The 16106-nt window shown below is 39.3% G+C and overlaps 1 protein-coding gene across 1 annotated transcript in view; it reads left to right on the forward strand.

Moving 5' to 3' along the window:
- The window catches only part of LOC122814238 (dynein axonemal heavy chain 5-like), a 3525594-nt gene that overhangs the window by 2269524 nt on the left and 1239964 nt on the right, over positions 1-16106 (forward strand). Inside the window, exon 76 of the mRNA XM_044086840.1 lies at positions 6493-6624. Within this exon, the coding sequence (XP_043942775.1) occupies positions 6493-6624 (132 nt within the window). The remainder of the gene's footprint in view (positions 1-6492; positions 6625-16106) is intronic.

The raw sequence follows: 16106 nt of genomic DNA on the forward strand, positions 1-16106 counted from the left end.
TTCAATAAAGGTGTTATAAAAAAAGACTGACACTCGTAATGACCCCTAGCGTATCCTACTGGTCACTGTGATGACCCCCATTTGTCAGAGTCTTTTCTCATCTGCTGCATAGCTATATTACATTTCCTGCACTACCACCCTAGACTACAAATAAAAGGATTCCAAAAATATTTGACTAACCTATGCTGTCCCATGTTAAATGTCTTGCTAAAGTGTATGTGGCAGTGCCCACAGTGGTAGCCCCTGTCCCCACAATAGTTACACAGACTTTCCCAATCACGCAGAAATACATAGTCATAAAATGTACCAAAAACACAAAATCCAGCATTTGCCAGAGGCTTAAACTAAATCCATTCATATGCATACCTTACAAAAGACAAAATAAGTGAAGGCTATGACAAGATCCTCGCAGCCTGTTTAGGCCTCCTACAATGGAAAATATGTTTTACATCTCTTTTGGAAAATTAGCTTTTAATGTTAAAGTTAATATCTGTCTTAACAAGATCTTAGTTTTTGGGACAGACTGGCAGTCCTCTCTCTGCATTCAGTTTCTTAAAGACCTCCATAAACATTTCTGCCTAACCTTTCAAAGCCATGTAAAATCTGATCCTCTTTGACCTTATATTCCTACCCATAACACATAGTTCTTCAAATACCCAGTTAAATAGACTATAGTTTCAACAACTGATAAATAAAACACATTGGAATACCAACATACCTCTGTAACAAACTGCTGGTAAATGTCGAACTGAGTAGCTCCTTGCCACTTTCAAAGTAAACCCAGATAACAGGATGAGTATACACAAATCCTCGCCTAGTCTATCTTTCTTTAAATGTAATAAAAATGCATTTACCACTTTTTATTCCCGCCTTGAAGCTGGAGGGAATTGTGAATATGGATTATAGGCTTGGGGTGTAATCATTCTGCAGGCTGATTGCCAAGTGCTTACATAAGAACCTATAAAAAGGTTGTATGATGGGGGACCTCAACTGCAGATGTCTTTGTAAAACTGTGATGTTGTTAAAACAATCAAATACTGATTCCATGGACTTGCCATTTGCATAACTTTCCTGTACATTTAGTAAAGTGTTTAAATGTAATAAAAGTGTATTTACTATCTTTTAATGCATTCTTTCTGCTTGCCAAGATATCTGTTCTTGCATCAAGTGTTGCATGCATTATAAAAATGACAATAAATGTATAAAGTATATCATTATAAAGTTCATAGAACAGTGGTGATCAATATTTCAAGTTATATGACATCATTGGATGTAAGGCTCTTGCATACAAGCACTGACATTAACAGTCAGGTGGTCAGTAGTGCACACACACACACACACACACACACACACACACACACACACGCACACACACACACACACACACACACACACACACACACACACACATACACACACCTTGCATAGTATGGACCAGATACATAAACCCACATATGCCGAGGCTCATAGTGTAATCTCTCTAAACCAAAAAGACCTCCCAGATACAGCACACACACAAAATGTCCTAGGTCACTGAATACCAAGTACAAGCATGACTCAATCATAGTCCATGTGGTTGGAAACGATCTGAGATGTAGACTATATAAAGAGTGACATAAATGAGATCTTGGAGTATGTGTCTCAAGCTGGTATGAACCTGACATTGACCAGCATTCCAAATTCACCAAGGATGATGCCACAATATGAATGGAAACTAATTGACTTTAACAATTGCTATGAAGTATGGTGCCATTTGAAGGGGGTACAATATTTGTCATCCTAGGAGTACATGGTCAACAGGTCACTCTGCTTTGCTAGGGATGGTCTGAACCTGTCTCCTCTGGCATTTCAAATGTTGGTGTGAGAAGCCCTTAACCCTGGGCCAGTAACCAAGGAGCCTCAATCCTCACCACTGACACTGATGAGGGACAGTCACTAACAACAGAAATTGATTTACACATTATTTTCAAAAGCAGCTCTTTGCATCAAGCACAGTTTCCCCCAAGAGCACATATGAAACATGGTACAGACCTGGGACTAGACTGTCTCTCCAGATCCCAAACAAGACTCACTTTGGAGCACTGCATCCCAGTTCCAAGTAGCTGACACACCCACACCTGGGCATTTGATTTTCACACACACGCACACACACTCCTGGGTAAGGCTAGCACAGATTTACTAGCTGTACCCTTTCTGCCCAGACTATAAGGTAACTACACTGCCACTAGTCAACTACTCTCAGGCTCTTACAAGGGTATCCAATTATACTGTGTAAAAGCAATACTAATACAAATGGTAGAGTATAACCAATGCAGCAAGGCTTTTGGAGTGGTCTCAGTGTCACTAAAATAAAAAGTACTCTCAAGATGTTAAAAGTGTTCTCTAAAAGACCAGACACAATGAAAGGTATAAAATATTTAACAATAAATAATAAAATAGAAAACATGAGAATAATAAATATCTAAGTACAATAAACACCAGAGTTTCATCATAGGAGAAATAAAAAAATAACACAGTTGGACAGATTCAAATGGGTGCAGAAAAAACACTACTTAACTATCTCGCTGTATTTCCTGACTGTCTAATGAATAACTGTTCCTTAGATAACTTTTACTAATTAATACAGAAAGGCAAGATTGGATGCTGAGATGCTTACTTCCACAAGGCAAGGTGATGAGCTTCAAACTTACTGAACTGAAATAACTCAACTGGACTGTGATAAGAAAACAAAACAAAACAAGCTGCTCTGAGAGTTCCCTCCTCTCAGTGCTGGTTATAGAATGACATCATATTTGCTCACCTGACTCTTGTACAATACACATTCAGAGCCTTGCTAAGATCTATTGCAGTATTTGAAAATTATAGAACAATTTCAAAAACTTCTTCTCTTCCCTTCTAGAATTCTTTGTTTAAACATATTCATTTAATCAGTTATAATAAGACTGTTGACACATTTTTAACACAAGCCATCTTTACAAATCATTATGATAGTCAAATGACACACATTTTTTACAAAACCTGAGCCAACCACACTGGTATATGCCGTACATGCACTGCCCTATTCTCCCTGGCACAGATGGCAATGTCTTTTTCCACTTCTTACTGCCTTTTTAGGCATTGACAACCTAATAAACCTTCCAACACAGCTGTACCAGATCCTGAAAATCTGAAGGTGTTATAGCTGAATGCCAGGAGTCTGAACAGGAAATTCTATTCCCTACAGGCTCTCCTCACTATGAAGAATGTAGACATCTATGCAGTAACTGAGACATGGTTAAAGCCATGAAGAGCACCTCAGCAGTGCAGGGCTACAATGCCTTCCACACATTTAGTCCAGCTACTGCACAAGAAGAATCTATACATTAAAAAAGTATACACCTCAAGACTGATTCACCAGTATGAAGGGCTTGAGCTTTTCCTCATATAAATCACCATAAATAAGATCCCATACCATATTCTAGAAAGATGCAGGTCCCCCTATATGACCCTAGACTACCTCAACACTTACTTAAAGACACTCAACACACTCCTGTGCAGCCTTAAACCATAATAATTGGTGGCTTCAACTACCTCTTAAATTGGGAATCATACACAACCTCTAACATGCAGGCACAGAAATTTCTGGGCTTTGTAAATGCCAGCATCCTGGACCAATTATTTAGTACACTCATTAGGGGCTCAGACATCCTTGACTTGGTCATCACAAATGTGGCAGAATGCTGCACACATATGCACTCTCCCAGTGTAAAATCCTAGCTAGTCAGGTCAGATCATAAAGCTGACTCTTTTGAAGTAAATGTAAAACCAGTGACAGCTGCAAACTCTAGAACTTTTATGAATTATCGTAAGACAAACTTCTTACTACTAAATGGCCTCCTTACTAAATGTCACCCCCCCCCCAACTCTGAGAACACTGCTATGTAAAAAAGTTCACAGAAACCCAATATAACCACATAAGCATCTGTATAGAGACTGGTGTACCTGTCCGAAAAAAGTGCAGTACTAGCACAAAAAAACAAGCTGTCCTGGTGGAATTCAAATATGAATAGGCTGTAAACAACAGGATGAAACTCATGCCAATAATTATGTAGAATAGCGCCCAGCAAAGCAAAAACTCCTTTATCAGTCTAAACAAGGAACTCAGGGGGTTAATTATACAAAAGCCAAATTTAAAGTAAAAATAACCACCCAAACCAAGGACAATCACAAGGCTTTCTTCAACTATGTGCAAAACCTCAAAGACAATACTCAGCAATGTACCAAATTAATTGTAAATGGTGTCACTGATACAGAACCAGAAGACATAACTAATCTCCTGTCTGAAAAATTTGATTGCAGCTTTACCCCCCCCCCCCTTCCCTGATATTCATTTGGAATTTCCAACATCCATGTCTCCTCAAATATTCATCAAAGAGCTAGACCTCAATACACTGTCCATGGCCAGGATCGTTGCATCAATGGGTCCATATAATATCACAAGATGCCTTCTTAATAGCATGAAATATGAACAGTCAGTTCTGTTAGAATCTTTATTCAACCAAACCCCCCAAACAGGCTTCATACCAAATAAAGAGAAGACTGCAACAGTTATACTGGTGCAAAAGGGAGACCCGTCCATGGACCCAGGGAATTACTGGTCAGTTAGTCTGACTAGCTTGATATGCAAAGCTGTAAAGAGGATAGTCATGGATATCATAAATGAAGACAGAGATAACCAGTTTGGATTTGTCAAGGGCAGGTCTTACCTGCTCAATCTGGTGGACTTCTTTAGGAAAAATGTGATGGATGAGGGAAAATCAATACATACTATCTACCTCAACTTTGCTAAGGTCTTTGCCTTGATACTCCACTTAGGCATTATTAACAAGCTCACTAAATTAGGTACATATGTCACCCATTGGATAGCTAGCTGGCACACAGATAGGACCCAAGAAGTTGGAACAGGGGAGTTTACCTCCACAAAAATGACTGCCACTAGTGGGGTGCCCCAGAACTTAGTACTGGGCTGGCTAGTGTTTGGCATTTACTTCTTGGATGTTAAGGCTAATGGCAAGGGCTCCTGGCTGACCAAATTTGCAGATGATTACAAATTGGGAGCAGTCATTGATCCCACCCCAAGATACAAATATCCTCCAAGAAGGTCTGACACAAACTAATAACTGGTGCCAAAGTCATGGCCAAAACCTTAATGCCAAAAAGTGCATCATACTACCTTTTGATAAGACAGCTGCCTTTATAAACTGTCACATTGATAGCAAACCCCTGAGAGCAGATTTGGCACTTGATGTACATGCTTCTGCCTCAGCGAAGAAGTCATTCCATGTTGCACAACTTCTAAGTAAATGAATGGCATCTAGTTCCAAACAGGTCATCTTCCCATTGTACTCTGCCCTCATAAGACCAGTCACTGAGTACAGTACCCCCTTCAGTATGTACCTCCCTAAGCATATGTGACAGTCGGAGCATCCTCAGAGATTTCCCACAAAAAGAATTCTTGTGGTAAAAACAAGTCCTCCATAGACCATCTCAAATCATTCTTCCTATATCTGATCTCCTACAGGCTTCTGAGAGGCAACCTATACCTAGCTAATAAAACTTTCTCATATCTAACCTAATGGAACTGTTGAACATCTGTAAAACACCCAGATGCAGAAACATCCAATCTAGGGTCCTAAATCTCACCAGCAACATAAATAAGATATGCTGGAGGGACAAGTATGTGTCCCAGAGACTCCCCTTTGTTTAGAGCAGACTTTCCATCCATGTGGAGCTGAGTTCTTTCCTGCATTTATTCAAGAAGAAACTGGACCAGTGAATGACAAACCACAAATACACCCCTGGTCTGGCAATGACGTCTCTTACAGAAAGAGGAAGCTTATACATGATTCACTACCCCTGCCCAAGTAAATGCACCTCCCACAAAACATCTGAGAACCATTACCTATGCAACTTTATTTCAGGAGCTCAGACAAACTCAAAATGGCCCCTTGGGTTGATAGCCTGGTATTCTGCTATGATACTAACTAAGAAAATGTCAGTTTTTCCAGTTGTAAATTTTCAGAGTTCACAGTGCAAAAGCAGCAGTCAAGAAAAGTAATTTCAGCCATGATTGCTGCCACCTAGAGTAAACCTAAAATAGTGCATTCCAAGCAGTACGGCCCCTAATCCTTTTTTATAGATAAGGACTCCATGTGGAGTCCTTACTGTTCCTGTCTGAGTTACTGAGATGTTAACAAGTAAATCTAACACTGATGTTCCTCTCGGAACTGTACATGGATATTTCCATTTATATAGCTTTTAGAAATATAAAAGTAGAAAAAGGAATTAATTGTCATTACCTGTGTGAATCATTAACATTTTTTTTTGCATTGTATTATTTTTATTCTATTCCTGTTAACCAAATACATCTAGTGATAAGCCATCATGGGAAGATGTCAATGCACATTTATTAAGAAGGAAAGCTGCAATCATTAAACCCTGCATTGTTTTTAGGAACTATCCTGGACTTCTACGTGGATGTCAGGTGATCTGGATTCGTGACTGGTCTCCTGAAGTTGTCCTAAAGGAGGCAGAACATTACCTCAACAAATATAATGTATTAAATGAGCATTCTGAAGAAACAAGGTATGTACCTAGGAAAACATTCCATTTGGATGTAATGAGGAATGTCTTAAAGTAAAATGTCTACTTCATGTTTGATTTCTTTTCCCACTTGGCACCAGTATGCTTCTGCCAAATTAAGCAGGGAAGTCACCTTAGACGTCTCCTCATTTTTTTAAAACTTTCACTAGTTTTGGATTTGATGAGGTCAGCTGCTATATATGTAGTCCCATAATTGCAGATCTATACAGGTAATCAATTTCGATGAGGCCCATACCTCCTTCAGAATGAGGAATATATAATCTTTATACACTGATTTTTATATATCATTTGATAAGCATTTTTTCTTATTTTCCTGTCCAACTGATCCAGCAGGAGCAAATCGGTTTATAACATGAACTTTGTTCCTAGATGTCATGGCTGTTTTTAATATTAATTTTAGTTTTCTAAAATATTTCTTACTGAGTTCTGTTTGCATTTGTTTGTTTTATTGTTGATCCTTCATCCATTCCCCAAATATTTTATGCACAGCCTCCTGCTCCTTTATATCACATTCCTGTCCCAGACTGATGTTTAATTGCTGCTGCAGCTTTCCTTCTTTAAATGTTGCTTTTGTACACTTATCAAGACCAAATGACAAAAGTTGCAACAACTTGCAGTTGTGCTTTCAGCTCCTTATCTAATGAACTATACAGTTTTAAGTTATCTACAAAATAAAGATGAGAAGTCTTTACAATGGGTTGTTTTCTGGGAGCCAAATTAGTAACCATAACCTAATCTGTTAAGTAGACAGCTTAATGGGTTAAGGGCAAGACAAAGCTGTGACAAAGAGTAACCCCAGAATTTCCCCCTTTGAATTTTTACCCATGGGATAATAATTTGTCCTTTATCAAGGCTTAGCTGCAGAAATTTTTGCCACTGTTTAATGGTCACTGTAATGTAATTGACTAATGCAGGCTATATCTTATATATCTGTAAGTAATCTTTTATCCATGAATGTGGGATCCTGTTAAATGCATTTTTGTAATCTATCCATGCCATATTTAGATTCTTCCCCTCTACAATTCTTTATTATGATTTTATTTAACAACAGTGATCCTCTGTCAGATATGAATTTCTTTTGTTGCCCTTTTGTTGTATTGTTTGCTTCCAAATGGCGCTTAACTATGTCAGCATTAAATCCAGTTTACAGAATGCAAGTTATTGGTCTATAGTTTTTGGCATGGCTTATAGATTCACTCTTAAGGAGTAGTATTGTTTTTCCTGTTTTAACCAGGTTGGTGTTTGTTCAGGATGTGCATATAAGTAGTTCTTACTCAAGTCTACATGTTCATGTTAATACTTTTAGCCAGAAGTTAGGTACTGCATCTTGTCCTAGGGTTTTCTAGTTAGGAGCTTTTTGCAATTTTGTTTCAATTTCTCTGGCTATTCCTCATCCCATGTCATATCATGTACATTTGAACTTCTAAACTGTTTATTTTACTTATTCTATTCATTCAGTATCTTTGTTATGTTCCACAGGGTCTTCATAAATATTTCTACAAAATGAGCCTATTGCTTCTTGTTTTCATGGTGTTTCTATTCCTTTTGTTTTGTTTCCCAATGCTGTATAAAACATTTTAGGGTTATCAATGAATTGCTTATTTTGTCCTTTCCCTTTATATTTATCTATATATTTTCAAGTTTTTCTGCCTGTGCTGATATCTTTAGTTTATTATTTGCAATAGTGTCTGATAGATCTGGTCTGTTCTAATACTGCACATAAGTTTATCATGTCAATCATTCTAAATATGTTTGTTGTTCTGTTCCTTCTTCTATACTCTTCTTTCAGTGACACTTCTAGTCTCAATTACTTTATAGTTTTCAATATTCAATGCAATCCATGATGGCATTTCATTTCTTCTCTTCCTTTCCCTTATTGCTTTGGATTTTTGTGGTATAACTTTATATGTTATTAATTTAGCTGCACAGTAATATAATTTATTTACTTCTTTTATATCAAATGAATTTCTATTAATAGTCTGGATTACTGCAGTTGTCTATTTCATTTAACATTTTGGGTCTTGTTTACTTTCTGTAATCTATTTCTTTCATTGATCTTAATATGACTATCCATCTCTATTAAATCAAGCATCTCTTCCCTTAGATCATTTTCTTCTAAACTGAATGCGCATTCTTTGCTCTGTGTTTCATGCGAGCATTCTACAGAAAGTTACAGAACGTCTTTCTGAGATATTCTCTTCAGCTGCATCCTGCATCATCGATTGCTCATTCATATGGGAACTCATTGGCCTACCACTCCACAACATAGACTGCATCAGAGATGCCACTATTTCCCTCCCCTTCACCCATTGTGCATTTCCAACTGGACTTTTGTACTGATTTCCAGCTGAAGACAACAAAACATGTTCATGTGTCAAATGATCAGGGTCTTCCTGTTCCACCTGTTTCTCCTTAATTTGCGGCCTCCTTGCTGTGATGTTCCCCGAGTTGTATTTTCTACACTAAATCCCTCACTTTGTGCGTAGTCCATAACTCCAGTTTCTATTTCTTTAACTTCTCCATTACTAATCCTCTTTTCTACTTTCCCTCTTTGTTTTCTTATTTTTGTGTATTGTAAAATTTTCTATATCTGAATGCCTTTGCTTGTATTTCTCTTCAAATATCATTGGTGATGCTTTTATATATTGATTAGTTTTGCTTCTCCTTTTTATAATATTACACCATATTAAATCTTGTTTTCTTTCCCATTCCAGTATTCCCTCTTCAGATGTCTCCCTTTCAACCTGTTTCTCCTTACATTGTTCCATCATGCTGTGACACAACCTGTGTTATTAATCCTTCACCTCACAGGTATTCCATAACTTCAGCTTCTATTTGTTTATCTTCTGCTTTACTTATCTTCTGTTCTACATTCCTCCTCTGTGATTGTGACATCCCCACTCTGGGCCAGTAATCAAGGAGCCTGAATACTCACCACTGACACTGGAGAGGGATGTGCACTTGGAATACAAATGGATACAGTCAGTATTTCCAGATGTAGACCTCTCTGCATCAAACAACATTTCCCTTAAGAACACACAGGGCACACACTCAGTCCAGTGTCTGAATTACTCTCTCTGTCTCCCTCCAGGTCCCCAGTAAGACTCCCCACTGGTTCAGATGCAGAGTTAAGTTCTCAGCCAAGTCCTCCACCACTCTCTCCGTAAAACCAGTGCTTCATGTCCCTGCACCAAGTAGCTGACACACACACACATATACACTTTGAGATTTGATTTACACACACACACACACACACACACACACACACACACACACACACAAACACACACATCTAGGAAAGGCTGGCACAGGTTTACTAGCTATGCCCCCTCCTGTCCAGACTATAAGGTAGTTATCACCACCACCAGGTACTACAAAGCCAGCTACCTAAGGCTCTTATGGGGGTACCCGATTATACTGAGTGAAGTCAATATTAAGACAAATGGTAATGCTGACAAAACAGTGAGATGTTCACGAATGTCCAGAGTTATCACCAAATAAATATGTGCAAATACTCTCAAGGCTTAAATATTTTCTAAAAAGGACCAGCCACAGTGAAAAGTTTAAATATATTTAATAATAAATACTAAAAGAGCATTTATTTATTTATTTATTTATTTATTTGCAGTTGGTTTACCAGGATAGTCCATTGGGCCAAAAGAACCCGTTTTCAATGGAGTCCTGGGGAGAAAAGCTCCAGCACAGACAAAATTAGGTACATACAAGATTGCTAAATATAATGATAATTATACAAGTAGTAGATAAAATATTTAGCTCAAAAATTCAAAAGCATTCAAACAATACAATAAATGAAGATTAATGCGAAGTAAGTGAGCTGAGACAGTAATGTGATTTACATAACAGAGTTGTAATTGAGAAGGAACATAACATTACATTACAGAGTAGTTATTCAGAAGGAACACAAGCTTTGTTAGGTAAAGTTGAGTATGAAGGCATAGAGGAGGTAAGATGCCATATATTTATGAGGGGTGGGAGCAAGAACAATCCCATTGGGACCTGAGATGTGTATGGAGAGAGTTTTTGAATATGTAGTGATTAGAGGTGGTACGAATGGATGGTGGGAGTGAGTTCCAGAGACGGGACAGGTTAGAGGATAATAGGTGTTTACCTGGGGGATAAGATGGTTTATGAACTTTGAGTAGGTTTTGATTGTTGGACCTTAAGACTCTATTTGGTAGGTGCATTTTGAAGGCAGAAGACAGGGAGGGACAAAGAGAGGGGTTGAGAATGAGCTTATGAGCTAAAGTCAGCTGTATATAGATAAGATGATTAGGTAGTTCGAGCCAATTTAGTTTATGGAGAGAGGAACAGTGGTGGGTGGAGGACCTATGGCTATTTGCGAATTTGGCAATTTTGTTATAGCAGGAGGAAAGCTGGCTTTTTAGAGAGGTCTGAAGATTAGTCAGTAGTGGAGCCCCGTAGAAGAGAGGGATGAGAAAGGAGGAAGCGAGAGTGATTTTGGATGAGCTAGTAAGATACTGATTCTGCCGGTAGAGCATACCTAGTTTTTGATGAGTTTTCTTAATATTTAGTTGTAGATGGGAGTTGAATTTAAGCTGATTGTCAATTTGAACACCTAGTAGCTTAGTTTCAGATACTAGTTCCAAGGGTGAGTTGTTTTGGCTGGTAATTGAGAAAGAGTTTATATTGAAAGAAGTAGATTTGGAGGGGGTAAATACCATTAGTTTTGTTTTGGAGGCATTGAGTGCTAAGTGATTTATTTTCATCCAATGCTCAGTAATTGAGAAAGCTTCTTGAGTAAGTTTTTGGAGCAGAGAGGGGGAGGTGGCAGAGCAGATAATGGTAGAATCGTCTGCATATTGGATGATGTTTGCAAATGGGATGGATTTGTGGAAGTCATTTATAAATATATTAAAGAGGAGGGACCAAGAATAGATCCTTGGGGGACTCCAGTGGGGGTGCTAAGGAAGGAGGAAGTGGCTTTCTTCCATATTACAGCTTGGTATCTGTTTGATAAATAACTGGAGAACCAATTTATGGAGGAGGGAGAGAGGTTAAGTTCTGACAGTTTGGATAGGAGCAGGCTGTGTGAAATAGTGTCGAAGGCCTTGGAGAGGTCTAGTAGTAAGGTGGAAACAATGTGACCGGAATCGCGTGCTGTATTAACAGTCTCAAGAAAGGACAGGAGGGCTGTCATAGTGCTATGATTTGGCCTGAATCCGTGTTGTGTAGGGGTTAAAAGGTTGTTATCTAAGAGATGTGGTAGGAGTTGAAGCTGGATACACTTTTCCAGAAGTTTAGATATGGGTGACAGGATAGCAATAGGACGGAAGTTGTTGACGTTGCAATTGTTGCCTCCTTTGTGGAGGGGGATGATGAAGGCTTGCTTCCATAGTAGGGGCACTGTGCATTCATGGATGGAGCGGTTGATTAGAATGCTGATGGGATAGGCAATAGCTTCTGGCTATACTTAGGAAGTAAGAGGGAATGTTGTCAGGAGCATTGGTACAAGGCTTCAGTTTCTGAAGGAGTTTCTTTATGGTGGAAGTGGGAATAGGTTTAAATGAGAATAGAGAAGAGTTGGAAGAGAGAGAATTTGAGGAAGATATGGGTGAAGAGGGAGTTAGAGTAGTGGAAGAGGTGGAAGATAGATGGTGAGAAGATGAGAGTGAGGAGGAAGTGGTGATGATGGGAGGGTTGTTTGTGGGAGAGATTGGGGGTGTATTAGGTAATGAGGAGGGGTGTGTGATGGAGGATGTGAGTTTGCTAATAGAGTCGATGAAAAAGGAGTTGAACTGTGTAGCTAGATCTAGGTCTGGGATATTTGGGTCTGGGGTTGGGGTGTGTGGTTTGCTGGGGTTTAGGAGGGTAGAGATTCCCTTCCAAAATTTTTGTGGGTTAGTTTTATTGTTGTTTTGGAGTGTGAAGAAGTATTTTTGTCTGTCAGAGATTATAAGCTTTTTTACTTTATTTCGAAGGGTTTTATAAGCAATATGTTGTTGTGGGGTCTTATTTCTCAGACAGAGTCCCCAGGCTTTGTCTCTAAGGCGCATGATTGATAGTGTGGTTTTGGTTAACCAGGGGGCAGAATTTGTTTTTATTCTTTTTGTTCTTAGAGGAGCTTGGGAATCAAGTATTTCTAAGAAGGTAAAGTTGAAGTGAGCAACTCCGTCTTCTAAAGGTAGTGTCTTTAGATTGTTCCAATTAACTGCTTTTAGAGAATATATGAAGGTTGATGGGTTGAAGTTTTTGTCATTGCGGGTAGTGATGAAATTATGGGTGCGGTAAGAGATGCAAGGGAGGCGAAAGTGAAAGTAGGCAAATGATCACTAAGAGGGTCGGGAAGAGTACCACTGTCTGAGAAATAGTGGGGATGTGACACTAGAATCCAGTCAAGGATGGTGCCACAGGAGGGTTTGTTGATGGGTGTGTTATTGTATTGATTAGCTGGGAAAACTTAAATAGGTTGATGTTAAGAGGGTTGGTTGAAGACTGGATGGAGGCCCAGTTGATGTTTACATCTCCTAAGATTATGGTTTCATTGCTGATATTGTTAGAGAGCCATGAGAGGATGTTTTCAAGTGTGGAAATATTGTCCCCTGGGGGGATGTAAAGGGATGCTAGACAGATGTGTTTGTGCTTGTTAACTTGTAGGAGAGTGAGGAGTACTTCAGCATTGTTAAATTTTGGAGTAGGTTTGTTATAGGGGGTAACTAGTAAGGAAGAAGAATATAGGAGAGCAACTCCACCGCCATTTTTTTTGGGTCCTGTCTTTTCTAATGATTGAATAGCTAGGTGGAGTAATTTCAGAATCCTTTATAGAGGGTTTTAACCATGTTTCTGAAATAGATAGTATGTCAGGTTTGTTGTACATGAGCCATGCATGGAGGGTAGGGACTTTATTGACAATACTTTGTGAGTTTAGAGAAGTAAATAATATTGGCCTGTGTGAGGAGGAAGAGGTGGAGGGGCCAGGGTTGGGATGGATGTCACCAGATAAAAGGCTGGTGATGAGATGAAAAATTGGGTTAGAAAGGAAATTGAGTAGAGTGAGGAAACGATTAGGATCTGTAGTGATGATCAGAGGGTCTTTAGCTACTATGGGGATAGGGTTTCTCAGTGAGGGGAAAACTTTGAATGAGAAGGTTAGAAGTTGTGTTATTGGGTATAGATGGGGAGAAATAGGAGAGTTTAAGGGTGGGAGGGGAGTTCAGGTGGTAGGTTGTGTGATAAAGTTGTGAATGATAAGAAGTAGGAGGCTGGGTGAGGTAATAAAGATATGATAGTTTAAGAGATAGTAATAGTAAAATAGAGATAGATGGGGGATTTAAAGGCATGACTAAAAATGTTACTTGGTGTTAAGTGTTGTGGTTGTCTTATGTGTTTTGTAAGTTTATTGCGCAGTGGATAAGGAAAGTGTAACAGGGTTGAGTGGAGTAAAGAGTTAGTAGGAATAGTGCTAGGGGTGTAAGTTTAGAAAATGAAGTGTAGTATTTTAGGTTAGCTGTAGGTGTGGTTACAATAGGATGATAGGCTGATAGGGGTGTGTCTAGGGAGTTGTGGGTGATTGGTGTAGGGAGGAAGTGGGTGTGGTTACAAGAGGGATATAGCTGGAGGCACTAGGGGCGGGTGGGATTTGGGGGCAGGGAGGGGAGCGGAGTGAGCCCGTGAGGGCTAACGGAGCGGAAGAGACAAAGGAGTAGATAATGGCTCAGAAGAAAACAATCAGTAAAGTAGAATAACAGTAGGTAAGTTAAAACAGGTAATGTAAATAGTATGAACTATAGGGGTAGGTGATGAGGCAGATTTATAGCAGACAAGTAGGAATAGGAGGGTGGTTTGACAAGGGCCAGGGGAAAAGAAAAGTGTAATTAATAGACTAAAAGATACAGGTAGAGATCAGCGTAACCAGTAAGTGTAGCAAAGAGCCGAAAGGGAGGAAAACATAGAAGTAGAAGGGTGCCACCTAGTGGTCGAAAGGTTTAGATTCAGTTGTATGGAGGTAAGGAAGGGGTAAAAAAGGGAATGAGAAGGGAAAAAGCAGTATTAAAGGATAGGAGATGGGAATAACAATGGTAGTGATGGCAGTGCAATGAATGAGGGTCTGGTCAAATAGTTGATGGGGACTGGTGCTGTTGGCTGCTGGCAGTCCTGGGCAAGTAGGTAGACTAGGCACACAGTTGAGAAGTTTAGGATTAAACATGTAGTACAAACATACTTTGACAGTCTTTTCTTTTAAGTTTGGATGATATCCCCGACAAATGATGGGGTTGGGGCTTAGTGGACACAATTCTGGTCTTCCAGGAGGGCAGAGACACTTATATAGGAGAATAGCTGGGTCCAGTTAGTCAAATTTGAAGGATATTTTGACAGTCTTTTCTTTTAAGTTTGGATGATATCCCCGACGAATGATGGGGTTGGGGCTTAGTGGACACAGTTCTGTTCTTCCAGGAGGGCAGAGACACTTATATAGGAGAATAGCTGGGTCCAGTTAGTCAAATTTGAAGGATATTTTGACAGTCTTTTCTTTTAAGTTTGGATGATATCCCCGACAAATGATGGGGTTGGGGCTTAGTGGACACAGTTCTGGTCTTCCAGGAGGGCAGAGACACTTATATAGGAGAATAGCTGGGTCCAGTTAGTCAAATTTGAAGGATATTTTGACAGTCTTTTCTTTTAAGTTTGGATGATATCCCCGACGAATGATGGGGTTGGGGCTTAGTGGACACAGTTCTGTTCTTCCAGGAGGGCAGAGACACTTATATAGGAGAATAGCTGGGTCCAGTTAGTCAAATTTGAAGGATATTTTGACAGTCTTTTCTTTTAAGTTTGGATGATATCCCCGACGAATGATGGGGTTGGGGCTTAGTGGACACAGTTCTGGTCTTCCAGGAGGGCAGAGACACTTATATAGGAGAATAGCTGGGTCCAGTTAGTCAAATTTGAAGGATATTTTGACAGTCTTTTCTTTTAAGTTTGGGTGATATCCCCGACGAATGATGGGGTTGGGGCTTAGTGGACACAGTTCTGGTCTTCCAGGAGGGCAGAGACACTTATATAGGAGAATAGCTGGGTCCAGTTAGTCAAATTTGAAGGATATTTTGACAGTCTTTTCTTTTAAGTTTGGATGATATCCCCGACGAATGATGGGGTTGGGGCTTAGTGGACACAGTTCTGGTCTTCCAGGAGGGCAGAGACACTTATATAGGAGAATAGCTGGGTCCATTTACAGTAAAAAGCAGAGTTTCAGTCACAGGGAATATAAAAAATAACACAGATGGAAAGTTTCACACAGTTATAGAAAAACAGTACTTCTACTCTAACTATATTTTCCTGGATCTGTTGATTAATGAACACAAATTTGCATTTGAAGTTTTTGACAGTTTTTCTTGTGCAAGCATTTTTCTTTCCTCTAATTTCTCTCTCTCTTAATCTTTTTGAATATCTTCTGTCTGGAAATTCTGGGCTTCTTGCATAATGAT

Source organism: Protopterus annectens, chromosome 1.part1, assembly GCF_019279795.1.
Source record: "Protopterus annectens isolate FY-2018-M chromosome 1.part1, PAN1.0, whole genome shotgun sequence".
Lineage (NCBI taxonomy): Eukaryota > Metazoa > Chordata > Ceratodontiformes > Protopteridae > Protopterus > Protopterus annectens.